General features: G+C 35.8%; 4 protein-coding genes across 6 annotated transcripts; 3 read left to right on the top strand and 1 right to left on the bottom strand.

Annotated features, from left to right (window-relative positions):
- Positions 1-257: 257 nt before the first annotated feature.
- On the top strand, positions 258-2,367 carry LOC143426508 (E3 ubiquitin-protein ligase RNF185). The gene is made up of 5 exons (XM_076900028.1): positions 258-594; positions 1,232-1,391; positions 1,543-1,674; positions 1,917-2,086; positions 2,168-2,367. Exons 2-5 carry the CDS (start codon positions 1,243-1,245, stop codon positions 2,263-2,265), a joined length of 549 nt encoding a protein of 182 aa, XP_076756143.1. The 5' UTR covers positions 258-594; positions 1,232-1,242; the 3' UTR covers positions 2,266-2,367.
- A 2,002-nt stretch (positions 2,368-4,369) lies between these two features.
- LOC143425879 (selenoprotein M-like) lies at positions 4,370-5,714 on the bottom strand. Its single transcript, XM_076898934.1, has 4 exons — positions 5,557-5,714; positions 5,380-5,450; positions 5,009-5,078; positions 4,370-4,949 (listed from the first exon to the last, which is right to left on the bottom strand). Exons 1-4 carry the CDS (start codon positions 5,656-5,658, stop codon positions 4,848-4,850), a joined length of 345 nt encoding a protein of 114 aa, XP_076755049.1. The 5' UTR covers positions 5,659-5,714; the 3' UTR covers positions 4,370-4,847.
- Positions 5,715-6,039: 325 nt separating this feature from the next.
- Positions 6,040-9,080, top strand: Prp19 (pre-mRNA processing factor 19). The gene is made up of 8 exons (XM_076898933.1): positions 6,040-6,093; positions 6,306-6,455; positions 6,539-6,816; positions 6,896-7,087; positions 7,168-7,323; positions 7,402-7,632; positions 7,733-8,073; positions 8,158-9,080. Exons 1-8 carry the CDS (start codon positions 6,075-6,077, stop codon positions 8,300-8,302), a joined length of 1,512 nt encoding a protein of 503 aa, XP_076755048.1. The 5' UTR covers positions 6,040-6,074; the 3' UTR covers positions 8,303-9,080.
- Positions 9,081-9,160: 80 nt separating this feature from the next.
- On the top strand, positions 9,161-14,969 carry LOC143426490 (ubiquitin-protein ligase E3B). Of its 3 annotated transcripts, none has more exons than XM_076899999.1 (16): positions 9,161-9,685; positions 9,974-10,120; positions 10,234-10,561; positions 10,775-10,963; positions 11,038-11,229; positions 11,305-11,494; positions 11,566-11,805; positions 11,878-12,049; positions 12,134-12,252; positions 12,352-12,471; positions 12,543-12,741; positions 12,802-13,102; positions 13,179-13,571; positions 13,646-13,810; positions 13,886-13,997; positions 14,068-14,969. In XM_076899999.1, exons 1-16 carry the CDS (start codon positions 9,537-9,539, stop codon positions 14,238-14,240), a joined length of 3,189 nt encoding a protein of 1,062 aa, XP_076756114.1. In that variant the 5' UTR covers positions 9,161-9,536; the 3' UTR covers positions 14,241-14,969. The 3 variants fall into 3 exon arrangements, with proteins under 3 accessions (XP_076756114.1, XP_076756113.1, XP_076756112.1); XM_076899998.1 differs by having other exon boundaries at positions 12,343-12,471; XM_076899997.1 differs by having other exon boundaries at positions 12,337-12,471.
- The last annotated feature ends 2,992 nt before the right edge of the window (positions 14,970-17,961 follow it).

The raw sequence follows: 17,961 nt of genomic DNA, 5'->3' as shown, positions 1-17,961 counted from the left end.
ATTAGATGTTTGTTGGTTTCGCTCTACCTCTTTATTTTGTTATGTAATACTATGGAAAATTAGATAGATAATAAAGTATTAGTTTCTGTATCTACGCGTTACGTCTGTTTAACGGAAAACGGATAAAATAAGGTCTTCGCAACGACTCTCCATTTTCAAATAGCACTGGCTACGTACTCTGTTGATGTGCTGTGGAACTTGATCGAATCGTACCGCAACCACGGTCGATAAAAGGCAATTGTACGACTTAGATACGGCGTTGATCAAGTGTTAGATTTAAGTAGCCGTATTAAAATTCCAACGCGGGAATTGTAGCGATAGCTGAAGATAGGTCGAGTAAAAATAAAATGCGACTAGTTCGTGTGACCGATCGTCATCGATATCATTACCGTGAATAACCGCGTAACCATCGTCGACGAGTTCCTTACGTGTTGTTTCGAACATCCGTTTCACGAAAAATCATGAAAATCATCTGATGGCACTTGCGCAATTGCGACGTCGGTGTACGTGATAGATCGGATCATTTCAGAGCCAGCGTTAATTTTTGTGGAAGGATATATCGCTGAGTAAGGCCTCGCAGTTAAAAGGGCAAAAGTAAGTGACGTGAATTATGTCAGCAACGCAGAGATACTGCTCTGTTCGCATTTTGATCGAGCCCTGCGATCATTGCTTGTCAGAATCACCCGATAAAGTTCCGTTCGACGTACCAATATTTTACTGTTATTTCCATCGAACATCATTTCGTATGTGACAGTTCGTTGTTCTCAGCAAGAAATGCACCGAGCACATTAATGCTATTTGTAATTTCAACAACTTCTGCGTTTTTGTCGCGGACATATGACTTCCGATTTTGTTCATGGATACATAGTATGTCAGGCAGTGCCAATAAATTTAGAGGAAATCGTGTTAAAATGCCTGTGAATTTAAAATTGCACACTTACGCTAAACAAATACGCGATTAGCGTGTAGCGTTTTACATGATTTTGAAAAACAACTTACGCGAATTGTTACGATAATGTCATCGGTGTCAAGTGATAATAGAACCATACACTATTACAATATCATTTTTCTTAGCGTTGCCATACGATAATACGAAATACGAACGATTTCTGCTTTTAGTTTGCAAACCACATCCTAAGAATTCTGCTGTTTCTTCAAATGAACCGATTAACGAGTTTCTGTATTTAATATTTCATAAATTTTTAGTACGATTGATTATTGTTCTTTAAAGAGTTTGTCAAGATGAGCACGACAAAGGAACAAGCAGGGCCGTCGAAGCCATGGGATTCTACTGCAGATGAAAAAGAAAAAGATAATCGAACATTTGAATGCAACATTTGCCTTGATACTGCAAAAAATGCAGTTATTAGCATGTGTGGTCATTTATTTTGGTAAGATTCCTTTCTGTAAATTATACTGCAACATATGAAAAGTTCATTTACTATCATTAAAGTAATATAATATTAACTAATACATGTTTATCATCTTTAGAAAGTAAATTTAAAATTGGGCATTTATATTTATATTGATTTATGTATTTAGTTGGCCTTGCTTGCACCAATGGTTAGAGACCCGCCCAACAAGGCAAATGTGTCCAGTCTGTAAAGCTGCCATCAGCAAAGATAAAGTCATTCCATTGTATGGACGTGGAGATACAAGGCAGGAAGATCCAAGGTAGGTCACATTCCTATTTCTGCTATTATATTAATATAAACTGTAGTAGGATTAAAATTAAAGGGAAAGTGCTAATGGTCATGCACAAATCTGTTATGTATTCTTGTTTAGTACACAGGTGCATAATAAATTTATGTTGAGAGTATTCGAACAATGCAAAAGAACAAAATAACAAGAGGGATCTTGCAAAAGAAACTAAGAATATATATAATATACTAAACAATAATATTTTCTTTTTCTAGGAATAACGTTCCACCGCGTCCTGCTGGACAAAGGACAGAACCTGAAAATAATATGGGATTTTCCAGTTTTGGATTTGGTGATGGTTCTTACATGTCATTTGGTATTGGAACATTTCCGTTTGCATTTTTCACATCGACTTTTAACTTTGGTGAAACACGGCCAAGTGCAGGTAAAATATTCTGCAAAAATTAATTTCACTTTCTGAGTCAAATGAAATGTAATACAATGAAATTCGTATGATTTTGTACAGCTGCCAGAGGAACACCGCAGAATGAAGAAGAACAATTCCTTTCAAGGGTATTTCTATGGGTGGCTTTTATATTTGTTTGTTGGCTTCTGATGGCGTAACATTTTGTTAACCCATATTACTTGCTTCGTATCTTGTAATCCTATACCACTTGCTTGGATTGATTTATTACATTTTTATTAATATATCGATCTTTTCCCGTTTGTGTAATCGTTGTTACTCGCTGCAGTAACTATACCTGCTTGAATAAACAAACGGGTTGTTCGGAAAAAAAGTATAACACCACTTGGTATGGACTTCATAGATAGATGTCAACAATCCCTTTGCCTTTCTCCACCTCGTCGAGGTGGGGAAAAGGAAACAAAGGAAGTAAGAAGCTAGAACTATGTAAGGGTCAGTTGGTCGATTGAGGAGAGATTGAAGAGGCACAGTGTGTCTTAATAATCAAGCGCTTACCAATATCATTTTGGATTGAAATATTGGTGGTGCAAACACGAGTTTCATTTGTAGGTATAGTTATACATATATTTCTACATGTACATACGTTTTATTTTCAATCTTTTCTGATTATAATAAAGAAAAGACAAAAAAATAATGAATTTTGTATCTAAACACATCACTGATGTCAAGTTTGATATTGTGAACATAATTGTATATTTTTTCTAATATTTACACTTTTATCTGAACACGTATATTCAAGCAGGTCATTTTTTTGGTTCCAGAATTTCTGAAGCCTATTCTATGATATTTATGTATATAAATATAAATATATTATTTTTAGACACGTAAGATATCTACTCTATCCGAAGTATACACGTTTGGTTTTAAAGAAAAACCTACAAAATGTAGTGTTATTATATTAACTTGGATCCTGTGCGGTCTTCACTAATTTTTTATATAAACAGTGTATATAACCTAGTTGTTAAGTCAAATTGATACCAGATGCAATTGAAACAAGATAGAAAGCAATATATATAATTATATGATACACACTACTGTAATATATTGCTATTATAAACGAAAATTTGAGGACATAAGTATAGCTTATTTATTTTTTGTTTTTATTTGCATTGTGGTTGAGGAAATAAGAGAAGGAAAGACAATTGCAAACCAGCAAATTATGATTATACAATTGAAACAAAGTAAGTTGTGTCGTTGCTAGTATGGTACTTCAATACTTTATCAGTTATACTGATTGAAAATTAACATTCCATATATAGTACTATCGAATATTAGGGCGTTATTGACTTTTACAAATGAAATGTTTATAACTGAACATATTTCATATTAAAAAGATATATTATCGATGTTACTCATTAAAAAAGATTTGTAATTTTTTTGAAGATCAAGTATTGTAAATTGTCTTACACGTTTATTTAATATATCGTTGGTAGAATAAAGTAGAAGTATAAATAACATACTTTTAATGATATTCCTATCATTTTTGCCATCTATATTCCCAAAAGAGCAATAACTAAAAAAGATAATATTGTTCAATATGGATTTGAATAATTTATTGGAGATCATAAGTATACACATTCAGTAACACAAACAATTTAATTGTAGTGCACTGGAGTGATAGCACTTTGAACATACGAGATAAATACATGTCAAGGACTTAATTTTTAAAATATTCTATTTAAGTTGCCTATTATATATATATACGTTTGATAACTTTGTTGTAATGCGATGTTATTGTTTCTAAATGTTTTTGCAGTCTTTCCACTTTTACACGTTTTGAAGTTTTGTTTGCCCTCTTTTTATGTCAAATGTGCTTACACAAATGAATCCCTGTTACAATAAAAAAGAACAACATTGTGCAGAATGTGAATAAAATGAATATGCGCAGGGTACCCTACTGCATAAGTTTTAGTTGTATCAGAAATTATTGCAAAGAAAATTATTATTATTATTATTTTGTCTGTTTTATATAGATGTGTTAACCACTAACCAAAAGCCTTACTTCTGAAAAAATTGATTAATGACATAAATTAGTTTCTTATAATAAAACTAAATCAAATATTGATTATAAATACAAGAAAAACCATTTAAATTGATGATCTCACACATATCTGTCTACAATTCTCTTGTTTTCTCTTAGAATACATCTCTTTAAAGCTTAGAAAGGTTTAAGCTAAACAAGGTGTATCAACTAAAACTTTTGAGTAAGGGAGCCCAAGCATTCCATAATGATCAATTTTGTCACATTATGGATCTAGTAGTTGTATCACAGATTGCAGCTCCACAGGGAGATAATATAATGCTCCCTCATCTATGTGAAAATGAGGTACTCAAATACAGCAACTTGTGCATCAAAAGGATCCTACATTGTTTACTATCTTGTGCTTCAATTACATTTTAACTATGAGCTATCTAACAGAGTGCAATATATATACATGTATATATATAATGCTCCCTTTTTTATGCCACATATGCATCAACTTTGGGCCTGGAGTATGGTTTATTACTTACTGTAATTAGTATTTATTAAAGAACATTCAATTTGATTTAGAAGAGTAGTACCTATTTCTATTTACAAATAAAAAACATAAAAACATACTACAATGAACATAAATAGTTCGGTTCACAATAGACACACGCTTATCGGAATAACTTATACTGTAATAAATATCGTAAAGCGATATTTCAAATTTACAGATATTTAGATACACTTAGTTCATTCTTATATTTCATCCTTAGCTGTCTTTTTTGTAAACCCTTTGGAGATCAATAAATTATTGCACTCTTCCCGAGTTAAACTTGACAAAGGTAATCTTTCCACTTCCTGTAAATTAAGAATATCCAATTACCTTACACATTATGTTTGTATCAAAGAAATCGTACCTCTTCATTCTCATTGAAGAGAAGAAGTTTCGGAACTGCACCTGGAATATGCTTGAATTCCACATTATTGCTAGAATACCTTATAAGGATTTATATAAATGATTCTTATCTTTCAAAAAATAGTTATAACATTGTATGATAATTCATATAGATTGTTAATTATAACTTTATGCATGATAATAAAATAAAAGCTTGAACAAATCATGTACCTTATGATCAAAATCATATGTAAGTTTAGTTACTTATCCTTATTAAAAAGTAAAGACTTTTGTGTAGAACTGAGAACGGTAAAATTGTTGGTTAATGAAAGGTATTTCGATCGCGATTGTGTAATTTACGAAAACACGATGGTTTAAAAATGTTTAGGATACTAGTTGGGTAAATCTTCGAAGATAAATTGTTTAACATCAGGCAGCTGGGTTAAACGGCAACCACTGCAGCTCTGAAACAAGTTTTATTGAGCATTGATCTATTCCGCTTTGAATTAAAACGATAATGCACTCGTATAATCAAACTTTTTCAAGCAAAACTAAATATATTTAAAATACCTCAACCCTTGCGGATGAATAATGATTAGTGGTTGTTGAATCAGCACGAGAAGTCGCAAGAGCGACTGCAACAAAAAAGATGACAACTATCATAGGGGCCATGTTTACTTAACTAAAACGGAAATCGTACTGGTGCATCGCAGGATCTTTTCAACGTGACATACCCTTGCGGAACTTTGGTGGAAAATTCTTGAAAATAAGCAACGTCGTGTACATATATGTACAAAAAATGTGTATATAATTTAATAAAATTATGTATTTTTTATGTCTATATCTTATTTCGAAATACATATTTTTACCATTTCATCCCTTATATCTGATATTTTATAAATAATAGTAACTATTATAATTTAAATATCTTCCAATACATACATTGTAATTTATGTTCTATTTATTATAAGTGTATAAGGTTCGTAAATAGAGGAGTATTGTATTAAAATTTTTTTTAAAGTAGTTAATATAAAAATCGACTTAAATGTCATACGCGGGCGCAGTAAACACGTTTCGCGTGTGTGAAAATGGCGCTTTCTTGTGCGAGTAAGTTTTTTCTTCTTTATACCGCTATCTTTACTTGAAAATAAAAAGTTTCACACGAAAATCATGTAGTTTACTTAATATAACAATAATAACGAAGAAGTTGAATGTTTCTGAATATAAACATTGTGATTCGTATCAGCGAGATTTAAACATAACCTAGAATATCAATTATTGCCGCCAATCCTATTAGACAAATAAATATTTGTTTTCAGTTTCTAACGAAGTTCCGGAGCATCCGGTTGTATCGCCAGTGTCTGGCTCTATATTTGAGAAACGATTAATCGAGAAATATTTAGCAGAAAATGGAGTTGATCCCATAACTGGAAAGGAATTAACTGCAGATCAGCTTATCGACATTAAAAGTACGTTATTTTTGTTATCTATACCTCTCATTACCAAATGTATCATTGCATACAACATTATTAGGAATATCATCTTTTTACAGCTACAGCAATAGTTAAACCTAAGCCACCCAGCGCTACGTCAATTCCAGCTATATTGAAAATATTACAAGATGAATGGGATGCTGTTATGTTACATTCATTTACACTTAGGCAACAACTTCAGACAGCTAGGCAGGAACTGTCTCATGCTTTATATCAGCATGACGCAGCATGTCGTGTGATTGCTAGATTGACTAAAGAAGTAACAGCAGCTAGAGAGGCGTTGGCTACCTTGAAGCCTCAAGCTGGAATTGTTCAAGCTACTACCATTCCACAACCTGTATGGGAATGAATATACTGATTGCATTGATATTTATATATCAAGAATGTATGTATTATCACATTATGTATCATTGCAGGCACTTGCAGTGGAAGCCGGTGGTACAGCAGCTCAGCCTATGGAAGCTGGTATTACTGAGGATGTAATCCAGAAACTGCAGGAAAGGGCAACGGTACTCACTCAAGAAAGGAAGCGTCGTGGACGTTCAGTTCCTGAAGACTTGCTTCCACAAGACAGTATTCGTGCATTTCAAACACTTGCATCACATCCTGTAATACTGCATTCCTTTATTTGTATGGATATTTTTCCATGGTTTTTTATTGCTACAACCGTTTATTTATTTTTTTCAAGGGTCTCCATTCAGCCAGTGTACCCGGTATTCTCGCACTTGATATACACAGTGCAGATACTAGTAAAATCTTAACTGGTGGTGCTGATAAAAATGCTACAGTATTTAATAAAGATACAGAACAAGTTGTTGCGATATTAAAAGGACATACAAAGAAGGTATAAATAATTTATATTTTTCATTATTTCTAACGTCTTCATATGCTTGATATATACTTCTATTACACTGTTACTTAGGTTACTAGAGTAATTTATCATCCAGAGGAGGATATAGTAATGACTGCATCGCCTGATACTACGATACGTGTATGGAATGTTGGGACTAGTCAAACAACTTTATTATTGAAAGTTCACGATGCTCCCGTGACTGGATTGTCCTTACATCCAACAGGCGATTATTTATTAAGTTCGTCCTTGGATCAACATTGGGCATTCTCTGATATACGCACTGGTAGATCGTTAACTAAGGTATACCAGATTTTAAGAATATCAGATACTAACATAGTTATTCTCAGTAGAAATAATAGTATCTCGGTGTTACTTATTTGCCCATTTTTCTTTGGCGTAGGTTGCTGGAGAAATGAGCCAACCTTTGACCACGGCACAATTCCATCCTGATGGGTTAATCTTTGGCACCGGTACTCAGGATTCCCAAGTGAAAATTTGGGACTTGAAGGAACAATCGAATGTAGCTAATTTCCCGGGTCACTCGGGTCCAATTACGGCGATTAGCTTCTCCGAGAATGGTTACTACTTAGCTACCGCTGCTGAAGATTCTTGCGTGAAACTCTGGGATTTGCGTAAACTAAAGAACTTTAAAACTCTTCAGTTAGAAGAATCATACGAAGTTAAAGATATTTGTTTCGATCAAAGTGGAACCTATTTGGCAGTAGCTGGAACGGACGTGAGGTAAGGACTATTCTGCTTAATGCGTTCAACTTAAATTACGCTAAACCCAATTTTATTGTTTATTAATATTTTTTCTATTTTCAGAGTGTATTTATGTAAACAGTGGCAAGAACTGAAAGTGCTTAACGACCATACAGCAGCTGCGACTGGTGTTCGTTTCGGAAAACATGCACAGTATATAGCGTCGACCAGTATGGACAGAACGTTAAAACTTTATGGATTACCTTAAACATTTAGTAACAAAAATACATTAATTAAGGACAATTTAAATTAGAGTTTGTAGCATAAGTTGATTACGTATGACAGTGACAAGATATTTTAATCATAACATCGTTTGATTTTAATTTAACGTTCGCTTTCAAATTATTTGAAAGGACGTTTATAAGAACAGGATAAACTTTCCATTGAATGAATTGGAGTGCGACTATTGTAGATATTTTTTTAAATTATCATTTGATTGACGCACTCGTAATTGCTAATATTTTTACATTTATTATTTTGGTTGAAGAATTAAATGGTATTAAAGTATCTAAACGGTATGCTGTTCAAAATTGTATACGTTTAAACCACTTAATTCTTAAATCCTAAGTTGTAACCGAGAACCGTTGACAAATGAAAATTGATATTCATTTTTAAGAAACTGTAATCTTGACCTAAGTTCTACAATTAATATAAACATTATAATAATTATACTATCAACCATAGCGTGAGGTGATAATGTTTTAGAAACTTTGTCTTGTTAAAAATCTTGCTCGAAATTCTATCGAATGCCAATGGCATTTATTCTGTACTTGGAAAAGGGACGTGTGTATATTGTGAATTATTACCGAACCTGTTCTCAATACTTTTTGAAACAAAGTACAAAATATCGAATAGTAGTACGTGGTATTGTAAAATCAACGTTATTTTTATTAAGAAAACCGTGTACAACGCCAACATTTTTCGTCCGATGTATCGAACCGCTCAGAGTATCGTTTAAACCGATGAAATACAATTTGTTCCGAGTAGACGAATTATAAGTGGTTTCTGTCTTCTTAATTTCGTCCCGCCTCTAAACCGCGTTTAGAAGCGGTCGGATTTGTATACAGTTCGATAATTTACTCGGACGATCTCATGGCGCCACTGGTCACGTGCTTTGTAACCTAACCTAATATCCTTTGTCCTCAATATTCAGCCTCGAATCAAATTAATAACAATGGCCGTCGCAGTTGGCTGTCATTCCGAGCCGTACACGGGTTATGTGATGGTGAAAAACGCGTGGCGAGTGGCAATCATTGCCGATCGGTCGGAGTGATCGTGCCGCGTATGAAATCTACGTCACCTGTGCATCACTGTTGTTAAGGATGATTTTCTAGTGGGTGGTTGAATCGCGGTGTCAACTAGAGTGACCACGGATGACCAGCTGACAATGTTTTCTCATTAGCATAATTTAGTGTTTAGCGGGCGCTCGCGGTAAATCGAGAATGTTCAAAGCTGAGGAGCCGTCCAAAGACAGCTTCCTTCAGCAAATGAAGGCCGCTAGGGAAGAAAGGGCCCACGAGAAAGACAGAGAGGCTGCTGTCATCCTAATACAGGCTTACGTTAGGGGATGGTTGACCCGTAAAAGAATATTGTGAGTTTCCTCTTATCGAATCGCCTTTGAATCGCCTACGTGACTGACTGCTTGCTGAAAGTTATGCGACTTTTTTTTTTCGCGTACTAGAAATAAAGTATTTATGTACCGCGTCAATTAATTGCCGATAATTATTTATGTACACACTCGGGTAATCTTCCATTCGTCTTTACTCTGTCGGATCGCATATTTATGTTAATGTACACGCGGCGACTACTTGCTTTAAATTGTTTGCTTCGCGGTGATAAATTAGATGCAAACAAGTTAAGCGAGAAATACGATTTTCAGAGAAGAATTTGATACGAATTTTCTCAATGATGGTGATGATACAAATATAAAGTTAAAACCTGCTCTGGATGTATACAAGATTATTTTTAAATTTTTGTATGTATATAAAAAAGACAAAGTTCAAGAAAGAATAGAAAAATTGTGTAGGTATGTATATTGAAAATGTGTAGCTAAGTTTCAATGAATAATTTGTAAAAAAAACAAGGATACAAGATCGTTTGAAATGTTTGTAAATGTGTTGATAAGAATGAATGTTACAGGTATTTAGTATTGACTTTAGATTCAGAGTCCCCAGAAATTTCTTATGTAGGACTCGTATTGAACAAAGATCGCTACATATCATGGATATCGCAGATGAAAAAGATATTATTGAATTGTCTGACTGGTTTGGAAAATCTGAAACCAGAAAGAGTAACTGACCACAAATCCATCCATTTAAGATTACATACGTTAGTTAGTTTCACATCACCAGGAACATGGGCGATTCAAAAAGTGGAAGGAATGGAGAAGCTCAAAGCTGGTATGAATCAGCTTTGTGCCAATATAATGGGCCACCTAGTCAACAAAGGGTTCTATCCCATTATGAAAGTGATTATCCTAATTAATACTGATTCTTGTATCATTCGTTATGTTTTCAATGTTTTTAACAGGTATTCACTCAGAAGTCTGAAAACTAAACGATTTTTATTAAAAAGTCTATTTAATTATTTTGTATATTGACTTGAGATCAGACAATTTGAGTAAATGCCCCTTTAAGAATTGGTTAATATTTTCATTATATCTGCTCTCTTTTATTTTTAGACTTTTCTAGTGAAGGGATTGGGTAGAGTGGACATTGCTTTAAAACCAATCGCACTTTCAGCTGCGGTTACATTAGCACTAAGACCTTTAATCTCCTCTCAGATGTCGGATAAATTGGTGTCATTGTTTTTAATTAATATTTTCAGTGTACCTGCATTGGTTTATCATCTGAACAATATATCATCAGTAGTATGTAAACATTGATATATTTAGTTCTAAATATTAGTTTACACTATACAACATTTTTTATATTATATTTTCAGTGTATTTCATCATTTATTGCAAACAATTTATTTGCAAGAAGTCTGGAATTATTAAACTCTGAACAAAATTTAAGAATAGTTTTTAATGCTCTGGAAGGTAGTTATGCATTGTGTTTGTTAGCCAATTTAATACAGTTGGCTAATATTGAGAGAGATGAAGTCTTAAAAGAGCTATATTTTCCATCCTTCACGGTACAAATTTATCCTATAATTTATAAAAATTTCTATGTATAAAAAACCAGGTTTTATATTGTAAAATATTTCCAGTTTGTTGTTACCAAAATGTTAGAAGCATGTCAGCAATATGTAGTAGCCAAACAAAGTAATTTAACACACTGGCACCCCATTCTTGGATGGCTTGCACAAAAGGTTGATACATCTTTACAAGAACCTATTCCATATGTAAAAACACAGTTAGCCTGTCTGTGGACAGGAAGGATAGTTTCACAATTGATCGGTAACAAAATGTTGTATTAATGCATTTAATTATCAGTCAGCATTAAATACTGCAGTATAATTTTTTATTAGGTCAACCTTTAACAGAACTTATTGAAAAGGAGATACCACCACCAGTAGAACAACAGAGTACATCTGTTGGAACAAACATTTTTAGAAGAGCATTTTTGGAAGCCCGTACAAATAAAAATAATAGCACCAAAACTTATCGAAAATTGGGAAGTCCAGAAACTACTAGGATAGCTTTAATTTGTTCACTTTATCAGATTGCTTTACATACGCTTACACAGATGAAGATGGAAATATTGACTGGTAATTATTGATGAATATGCACAGAATTAATTTCGGTGATATATTGCTAATTATATATTCATCATCTGACAGGTCTGTGTTATCAAGATAAAATTTTGTACCATATGTATCTATTTCTGGGAACACTGGGTCCACATTGTGGCTTGAAAGCATTTTTGGACCATTTAGCTGCTAATACAAAATGTACAGCACCTGAATTTCAAATGTTGATATTATTCTCTGATTGTATGACGCACTACGTCACGTAAGTGTATGTTATGATACATAAAATTAAATACACATGAACTGCTTGCAGTCTATAAACATTGTTATCTGTATTTTTATACAGAATTTTAGATGATATGGAAATGTACGAACAACAAGATCCATTCAAACTTAGCGACTTTGTAACAATATCGTATTTTTTAAACCAATTTTTATACAAAGCAGTGCTTAATAACTTGTTTGGTGTGTATTATAACCTTTGCATAGTATTATTCATTTTCTCTCTATATATTTATTAAAGATTAGAGGTTTAGCTATATACTGAAGTTTTAGATGTTCCAGACGTGAAATCGGTTCCTAATAATCCTCTGTTTACCTCCCTCCATACACTTTTAATGGCAATCTACCGACGGGACTGTAGGCGGACCTTCTGTCCGGATAGGCACTGGTTGGCAAAGTTAAGTATTTCTAATTAAATTATTTTCGCGTCACAGAAAATGATTTCAAAATGAAAAAGCTTTTAAAACAGGAAGTTCGAGTGTCTGGGTTTCTGGCAGATTTGGAGAAAGGCAGGCGAGGCGCAGCTCTTCTCCTTTCTAAAATGCCTCATGTTATTCCACATTCGGAACGCGTGGTACTATTTCGCAAACATGTCGCAAACGAAAAAGCAGTTTTGGGTTTAACGGAAAGCGCTTGCAATAGTACCCCGACGACGCTTATCGTTGTTCACAGGTATTCGGATGTTTGCCATGCCACAGACATTACATATTATATAATGTAAATATTTTGCAGAACACGTATAGTGGAGGATGGATATCGGCAATTGGCGATGTTGCCTTCTCAAGCGCTTAAAGGCGTGATTAGAGTTCGTTTCGTGAACGAGCAAGGACTAGCGGAAGCTGGTATTGACCAAGATGGAGTATTTAAAGAATTTTTAGAGGAGACAATAAAAAAAGTTTTCGATCCATCGTTAAATTTGTTTAAAGTCACTAGCGAAAATCGACTTTATCCATCTCCAACATCTTCTATGCAAGACAATCACTTGCAACTTTTTGAATTTGTTGGTCGCATGTTGGGTAAAGCGGTATATGAAGTACGTGAAGAGGAAGTAAATTATAAATGCGAGGCTATGGTAGAAAATGAATCATTTAAATAATATTTTTTTACAGGGCATTGTTGTAGATGTACCTTTCGCATCGTTCTTTGTTTCCCAATTTTCTGGGCAAACTGGAGGTGCATTGTATAGTTGGTTGGACGAGTTGGCTTCTTTAGATAGAGACTTATATCGAAGTCTTACTCTCGTAAAGCATTATAAAGGTGATGTTAGACAATTAGAATTAACTTTCTCTCTTGATGAAGACGTTTTAGGCAAATTAGTTACGCACGAATTGATTCCTGGCGGACGAGCGGTGCCGGTCACCAACGAAAATAAAATCAATTACATACACTTAATGGCTCATTTCAGAATGCACATGCAAATAAAAGATCAGACGGCTGCTTTTATCAAAGGATTCCGTTCTATAATTAATCCCGAATGGTTGGCATTGTTCTCAACTCCAGAAGTAAGATAAACATTTATTTTATTTCTCTTATATTTCTTCGCAAATCGTTTTGTAGAATGCTTTTATTTTTTCAGTTACAAAGGTTAATTTCGGGTGATAATGTTCCATTAGATTTACGAGACCTGCGAAGGCACACGCAATACTATGGCGGTTTCCATGATAGTCATCGCGTAGTATGTTGGTTGTGGGATATTTTGGAGAAAGATTTTTCTGAAGAAGAAAGAGGTTTATTTTTGAAGGTATACTGCATGGTGTTCATTGTAAAATCGCAAACGATCGTTATTTTTGTTTTGATGCTTCCGTTTGCCTCATAGTTCGTCACAAGCTGCTCAAAATCGCCTCTGTTGGGTTTCGCACACTTAGAGCCACCATTTTCGATTCGTTGCGTTGAGGTTGGCGATGACGAGGATACGGGTGATACAATCGGTACGAAATTATAGATACCATGTACATTTGATGTATTTTCTATTTACCCTATTAATTCTTTATGAATTAGGTAGCGTGATAAGGGGATTTTTTACGATTCGTAAGAAAGATCCGCAGAATCGCTTACCTACATCGTCTACATGTTTTAATCTTCTTAAATTACCAAATTACCAAAAGAAAAGTACCTTACGGGAGAAGCTGCGTTACGCTGTCACTAGTAACACGGGCTTCGAACTTTCGTAATTTACTACTGATTTACGGTAAACATGATGTACAACGTCGCTCAAAAATATCTAACGAAAATTTCTACAAAGTGATTGAGTGGTGCCTGACCGCCGCGATCCAAGTTGTCTGAGGCGAGATGTTTTTAGTAATTATATATCGTGGACCTTAAATCGAATAAATAAATAAATAAATATATATATATATACATATACATATTATCTGTAAAAGAAACTCGGAAGAAAAAAACTGTTGAAACTAAATCGAAGTGTCGCACAAATTTTACGAGACATTATACAAAGTGGCAAAGTTATTACTTTCGCTATCATTTTGTTGTTCTGTTTCAATGTGAAATGATCGTTAACATTCTAATCGATTAGTTTTACGCAATATTAATTTTTAGTTCTAGCGAAGGATAAACTAGTTTTACGCAGTTCCGGAAATCTGTACGTGATTCGTCTTTTTTTTTTCATAGAACGAAACCCTGTATTGGATTAATTTAGATCCGTACATTTCATGTTGGTTTCCGTAGCACTTATTGCGGGCTTTCAAGTCTCATTCTATACAAACTGTCGCCAAATGGTAGATTACTTATGGTGTAAAGCACACTGTACCTCATGAGCTTAATATTGCTAATACTGTGCGCTTGTTAGTTTATAGTATCGTGAATTAATGTTAGGCTATTAAAATCGGTGAAACGCTCTAGGTGAATGTTGAGTCCGAGCCCATCGGTGCCCGGTGAAAAAGAAAAATGGGAAAAAAGAACAAAAAAAATCCATAAATTTCTAAAAATGTCAAGTCATTTGAAAGTTGAGAATCCATTTTGGAGAAAACTATTTTCGCAAGATTTTGTACAAATTTTTTGACAAAATGTATAAAAATATTCATACGATCTGTTTGGAAATATATACGTGTACATAATTGTGTCCGCACGGGTACTTATGGGTTGAGAAACCACAGTCGTTCGAGAGTTTAAGATCAGTTTCTTAATCGAACGAAGTTGAGATATTTGTTTGAGTGTTTCGAGCTGAATTTCCTGCAACTAATGTTTGACTGTGGTCTTTATACGAGCGAATGCTGGGCGAAAAGGAGGGGAAAAGAGGGAGCACGAGGACTGTGTTATCCGCGATATAGCGAGGAATACGATGTTAGAGCGAAATTTATTTTTCTCGCGGTATACGCGCAACTTCGGCGATATTAACTCGCGATATTGTCGATGGAAATTCGGTCAGACCAAAGATAGAAGCCTATTTAGCGTGAAGAGAATAATTCGAGATGTAATCTTTTCATATTTTCCTATACGATCGTATGTAAGTTATTTCAGGCCTGTATTCACAGATTGTACCTACGCTCTAGAAGAGCGATACAAAACAGGCGATTGTTTAGAACTATAAGTTTATGAATGAATTAGATTTAATTGTGTACCAACTAGTTTACTAACACGCACCACGCGAATACTAGCGAAGAAATTATTTTGATTATCGATGCAGAGAAAAGATGAACGATAGAGAATTATTTTGGTCTTTTCGTTTCTTTCCATTAGAACTGATACAACGGCTTGCTATCCTCTCGTGATGTTAATTGTGAATACATGCCTCGCAAATACATGTACAATTGAACAAAGTGAAAGATAATACTCTCCTTTATGGGTATATTTATCGTTGCGATACATGTACATGATAAATGTGGATATCGATACAAGTATGAGATACACGTGGAGTAAAATGTCAAGTAAAACTGTTACGGTTGTAAGATAAGATCGACGAGTTTTTTAACGTCTGTTCACGTTAACGGATCCATTTTCTACTTTATAAACGTGACTGAAATTGAACAGAAAAAACGATAGTATAAAATGCAATACAATCGAGTTTTTCTTACAATCGTATCAGCGACAGAGAGCGCGCTTTGTACATGGCTTGCTGAAGTTACTCGTACTTCTGTAACATTTTTTATAAAAGTGTGTACATGTTACGACGCGATCGAGAGAAGAAGGATGGATTTGTTAATTTAATACATTCGATAATGATTCACGAAAATCATGTAAATATACACACTCAATTATACGGTTCCTTTTAACACCTATTTTATTACCCTATAAAAATCTATATCCGATGTTCCTATAAAAATATTGTAAGTCGTAAAATCATCTGGACTTTGTTCACTTACATTTTAAATCATTTTCCAATGCAACGCATCGACGCGCAACGCGAGGCAATAATTCCAATAAACGAGTACGAAGTCCAAATTAATACAAATTCCGATTGTAACGTTGCAATCCAAATAAGGATTGATTAATGAAAAAGCATAGAACGGGAAAAAGTATAATCGGATACGTGCGATCTTGCGTTCGTATTTGCGAAGAGGCCGCAAAGGTCGTCGGGAGGGCTGCGCGTCGATTCAGTACGCAGGGTCACGTGACCGTCTTTGTGAGCAGCTGGCGCTGTGCGCGGCGTAGCTCCCCTTCGGTTAGTGGCCAGCAAGCCTTGGCTGCGAGAAGACGTGCGTTTCGTTCGTACCGCGACGATCCCTCTATCGCGGCTACGCGAGAGACTCCTTTTTCTCTTTCTCTCCCTCTCTCGGTTATGTGTGCGCGCGCGCGTGTTCTCGTGTTTGTGTGTGCGTGCTTGATCTGTACGAGAAGTGGCAGTGTTTCTGGCTCGGCCGTAGGACCCGGACAGTGAGGAATCGAACGGTCTTTAACGCGAACCGCGAAACAAATTCGGCCCTCGTAGCCGGAATCGCAGTGGCCATCGAGGACTCGACCGAGCCTTTCAGTGTTCCCTCGTTCCTTTCTCTGTTTCGCGCTACCCTGTTTCTTTACGGGCAAGCACCGCCCCCTTTCCACCTCCGACTCTACGAACGCAACGTTATGAGGCCAGCTGAGCGTAACTGACGGTGAAGAGGGAGAAACGGCTTGCGTGCGTGTGTCAAACATAACCTAACAATCGTTACCGTGGATGTAGCGAGAGAGAGAGAGAGAGAGCAGTCCCTGCCCGAGGAAAGAACGTGCCGCGTTCAGTTTTCTACGCACCGTTCGTTCGTGACATTCATGCACGCAAGAGGACTTCCCTTCCAGCAGGAGAGCATCGAACGTCAAACAATCCGTGGGACCACGAAAGTGTACGACTCCGTTCGCGACGCTTCTAAATAGAAACGTCCGACACGCAACGCCCCGTTTACCACGGAGCTGCTGCCAACGAAACGTACACGAGGACATCGACTCTGTCTTCTCTTTGAACGTTACCCTTCGCGTGTTGTCGTCGTCGTCGTTCCTGTTGTAGTCGCGATAAAAGGACGCGACCACGACCGTTGTGCGTCGTGCGTGGAGTCACGGGCATTCTCCGCCCCCTCGTGTCCCGCACCACTTTTAGCCCTTCCCGCCGTACTTTGAAAGCGCGCGGCGTTCGAAAGGCAAATCACGCCCTCGAACCTTTCGCCGCGCAGGATCGATCCGTTTCTTTTCACGAAACTCGTTAAAATCCCTCGTCCACGATCGCACGTCCCAACGAATTCCCACCTCCCCTTTAAATCGCCCGTGTCAACAAGAGACGCGCATCGAAACACCGCCATGGAGCCAACACCAATACCCGAGACCCATTGACTTCTATGTAAAAAACGATAACCACACTTCCACCTCGAACGACGCGTTTATCGTCCGAGTCTCTCTCTCTCGTCTGTCCGAGAGAACGGTGCCTGTCGATCCAGAGACGAATGCTCGCATCGATATCGCCGTGGAACGATC

This window comes from Xylocopa sonorina, chromosome 8, assembly GCF_050948175.1.
Source record: "Xylocopa sonorina isolate GNS202 chromosome 8, iyXylSono1_principal, whole genome shotgun sequence".
Taxonomy (NCBI): Eukaryota; Metazoa; Arthropoda; class Insecta; order Hymenoptera; family Apidae; genus Xylocopa; species Xylocopa sonorina.
The sequence above is the reverse complement of the archived record's forward strand: the minus strand, read 5'-3'. Positions and strand labels throughout refer to the sequence as shown.